The sequence below is a fragment of the Cicer arietinum genome, chromosome 6 (assembly GCF_000331145.2).
Source record: "Cicer arietinum cultivar CDC Frontier isolate Library 1 chromosome 6, Cicar.CDCFrontier_v2.0, whole genome shotgun sequence".
Lineage (NCBI taxonomy): Eukaryota > Viridiplantae > Streptophyta > Magnoliopsida > Fabales > Fabaceae > Cicer > Cicer arietinum.
The window spans coordinates 15,356,143-15,359,264 of NC_021165.2; the positions used below are offsets into that span (position 1 = coordinate 15,356,143).

General features: G+C 35.0%; 1 protein-coding gene across 8 annotated transcripts in view; it reads right to left on the bottom strand.

Annotated features, from left to right (window-relative positions):
* Positions 1–3,122, bottom strand: part of LOC101500022 (cold-responsive protein kinase 1-like) — a 6,159-nt gene that overhangs the window by 1,871 nt on the left and 1,166 nt on the right. For 6 of the 8 annotated variants that reach the window (XM_073369892.1, XM_073369891.1, XM_073369890.1 and 3 more), the window contains exons 3-6: positions 3,109–3,117; positions 2,539–2,651; positions 478–688; positions 134–371 (exon numbers count right to left, since the gene is read on the bottom strand). In XM_073369892.1, the coding sequence (XP_073225993.1) occupies positions 134–371; positions 478–688; positions 2,539–2,651; positions 3,109–3,117 (571 nt within the window). Of the gene's footprint in view, positions 1–133; positions 372–477; positions 689–2,538; positions 2,666–3,108; positions 3,118–3,122 lie in introns of all 8 variants that reach the window. The other 2 variants (XM_073369893.1, XM_073369894.1) reach the window with 2 other exon arrangements.

Genomic DNA, 3,122 nt, shown 5'->3' on the forward strand with positions numbered 1-3,122 from the left:
TTCCCTACAATATCATACTAAAATTATGTCCAGAATACCGATAGTAGCTAATTAGGTATCAGTACAAATCTCCCAAAGCTATGGAAAAATAAAAAGTATAAAAAATTAACTACGAATCTGAAATATAACTTACGTGGTTCCAGCAATTCTTGTGCTAATATGAGTGATGTCATCTGGAAATAACTTAGCCAACCCAAAATCTCCTATTTTTGGATTGAAGTCTCTGTCAAGTAATATGTTGCTAGCCTTGATGTCTCTGTGCACAATGTGTGGAACAACTTCTTCATGGAGAAATGCAAGACCTCTAGCCGTACCTCTACAAATGTTAGATCTTTTTCCCCAGTCTAGCTCGAGGTTTGTACTTCTCTTTCCTACAAAAGAATATGGGGAAAAAAAGAAAGTTAGGTTTTCATCCTTTGATCTACATATGGATCTAAATTAGTGATTCCATAATTCACACCATTGAGTTAGGTTTACCTAGTAATGCACGATCAAGGCTGTTATTTTCCACATATTCATAAACTAATGTACGATTAGATTCTTGAACGCAGCAACCAACCAATTCAACAAGGTTTGGATGCTTAATGTGTGATATAGTTTTAATTTCAGTTAAAAATTCACGAACACCCTGCTTTGATCCAACTGAAAGGTTCTTCACTGCTACTTGTCTTCCATCTTTTAAGGTTCCCTAGTAAAATTTCAACAAAGGGTAGTAGCTTAACAATCAAAAAGAGCATAGCATGATAAAAATGTAACATTGTAAATAAAATAGCCTATTAATATATAAGTATTATAATGCAGTGTGCGTGGATATGCATATAACTGGAACAACCCAAGTGAAAGGAGCATATCATTGCCATTGGAGGCCTAGGAAATATGGTGAGATTGTTTGAACACAGCCAAAAACCTTGGCATACAAAATTGGAAGATTTGCCAAGAGTAATCATCAAAAGCTTTGTTGGAAAAATTCGCCATGAGTCAAATTGATCACACTATGATTGTACACATTCACCTGGACAAAAGATGGTCGTATTGAACATGTATGGTGGATAATATTGTCCTCACAATAGATGTTTTCCTTGAGAACCCGCTCTATGTAGAATAGAAACTAAAGATGTTGATCCCATGAGATTTTTTTGGGGTTGGAAATCTCAAGATCCAGAGCAGATATTGTTGTTTCTCAAAGAAAATACATTTTGTATCCTTTTAAGGAGAGTGGCATTGTATTTACCCAGTCCGAACACCTGCAGGCAGTATCTTGAATCTTAAGATATGACAGTTGGGCTAGACTGCCCCAGACCAAAGATGAACATCAGGATACTACATGTTTGTGTGGGATAATTTGGTCATATGGTGGAGTAAAAAACAGAGCATGGTTGAAAGGAGCAGTGCAGAAGCGGAAGAGCTATGGCTCGAGGAATGTGTGAAATAATGTGGATAAAAAGTACTCTTGAAGAATTGCACTTTGTCTATAAATGTACTATATATAATAATGCTGCTATAAGTATTGTTCAAAATTCACTGCAGCATGACTGAAACCAAACTTGTGAAAATAGATAGACACTAAACAAAAGGGAAGATAGATAACAGTTATTTGTATTCTACACTTCCATTTGTTCCAGCCACTAAACAGCTAGCCAACATCCTCACCAATGGGGTTATTTTGACCTAACTTTAAACTTCTTGTAAGCAAACTGGGCATGATGGATATCTTCACCGACATGAGAGGGCATAAAAGCTAGTTGGGAACTTAGAATAGTTTAGATTAGATTAAATCTGAATAATCTGATTCAGTTCTAATTTATTTACTGTTCTATTGCTTATCCTTTGTATTTCTACTTATGTATCCTAAGTTGTAGCAGATTGGTTATGTTGCTAACCAACTCTGCCTGTATATTTCATCCTTGTATAATCTCAAATGAACATGAAATAAAATTATCATTTCTTCCCCGAAAGTTGCAGAAATGGTTTTTACAGCCCTCAAAACAACATAAAAAGTCGTCCATTGCACAGTTCATAACCTTGACTTGTCTAAGATTGACTCTTCCATAACAAATAGAATCCTAAATCAACTTCAGAGAAATAAATAAATGAAATAGAAAACGATAGAAATCTGAATCAAGATGAAATAGAAAAAAACTGTATTATTGAACGAAAATAACCAAAGTGTATTACAAGAGGATCTCTCATGCAATATAACCCCAAAGCAATGCTCCTCATGGAGAATCTGGATTTCACCCTGCCCAAGCTCTAAGTCGAAAACTTCCCCAAAAGACTAACGGCTTCCCTTTCTCTTCTCACATACCTCATATACCCCCACTCATGTGTATTTCCTCTCCCTCTCTCTAACTAACTTGTCAGCTCAGCTCTCATCTCTCCGTATGGGCCTTGCTCTCTATGGGTCCTATCATAAAATTAGAAATACCCCTCTTTTAGCATAAAGCACCTCAGAAGAATCATTTTGATAAGTTCAACTGATCAACAAGCATATTAATTCCATGGTGTTGTAATTTATGCAAGAATCTGTGACCTGAATACCTGGTAAACAGTGCCAAAACCTCCCCGTCCTATCTTTTTGCTTGGATGATAATTATCAGTGGCGAATCTCAAGTCTTTTTCAGAAAAATGCATAATATTATCAAGTGGATAACCTGAGCAACAAGACCTGGCATTAAGTAAGTGCTAAATGGGAAAAAGTTGTACAAAAGTATAGCTGATGATTATACATCAGAACATTAATGAACATCATCTCTGTATTAACATGTCAAATACAACCAAACTAGTAAAAATCCCCAAAGGACACCATTACTTAAATTATGTTTCACTTAAGTACAAACTAAATGAACATAATTATATTTTGAAGTCTACAACTTCACAGTAACTTTCTGTAGCTATTGTTAGACCTTCACATTACAGTGACCAAAATGCAAGAACCTTGATGGGAACTAATCAAATTGAAATAAAATAATATTCAATATATTACTCAAAAATAAGAGAACAACTTTCTAAGGTAAATTACTCACAGTAAGTCAGGAATGGGAAACTATACTATGGTATACCATTATTGAAGGGTACAAATTATTAAAATAAGTAAACACAGACCCTTACCATCAATTTCAGCA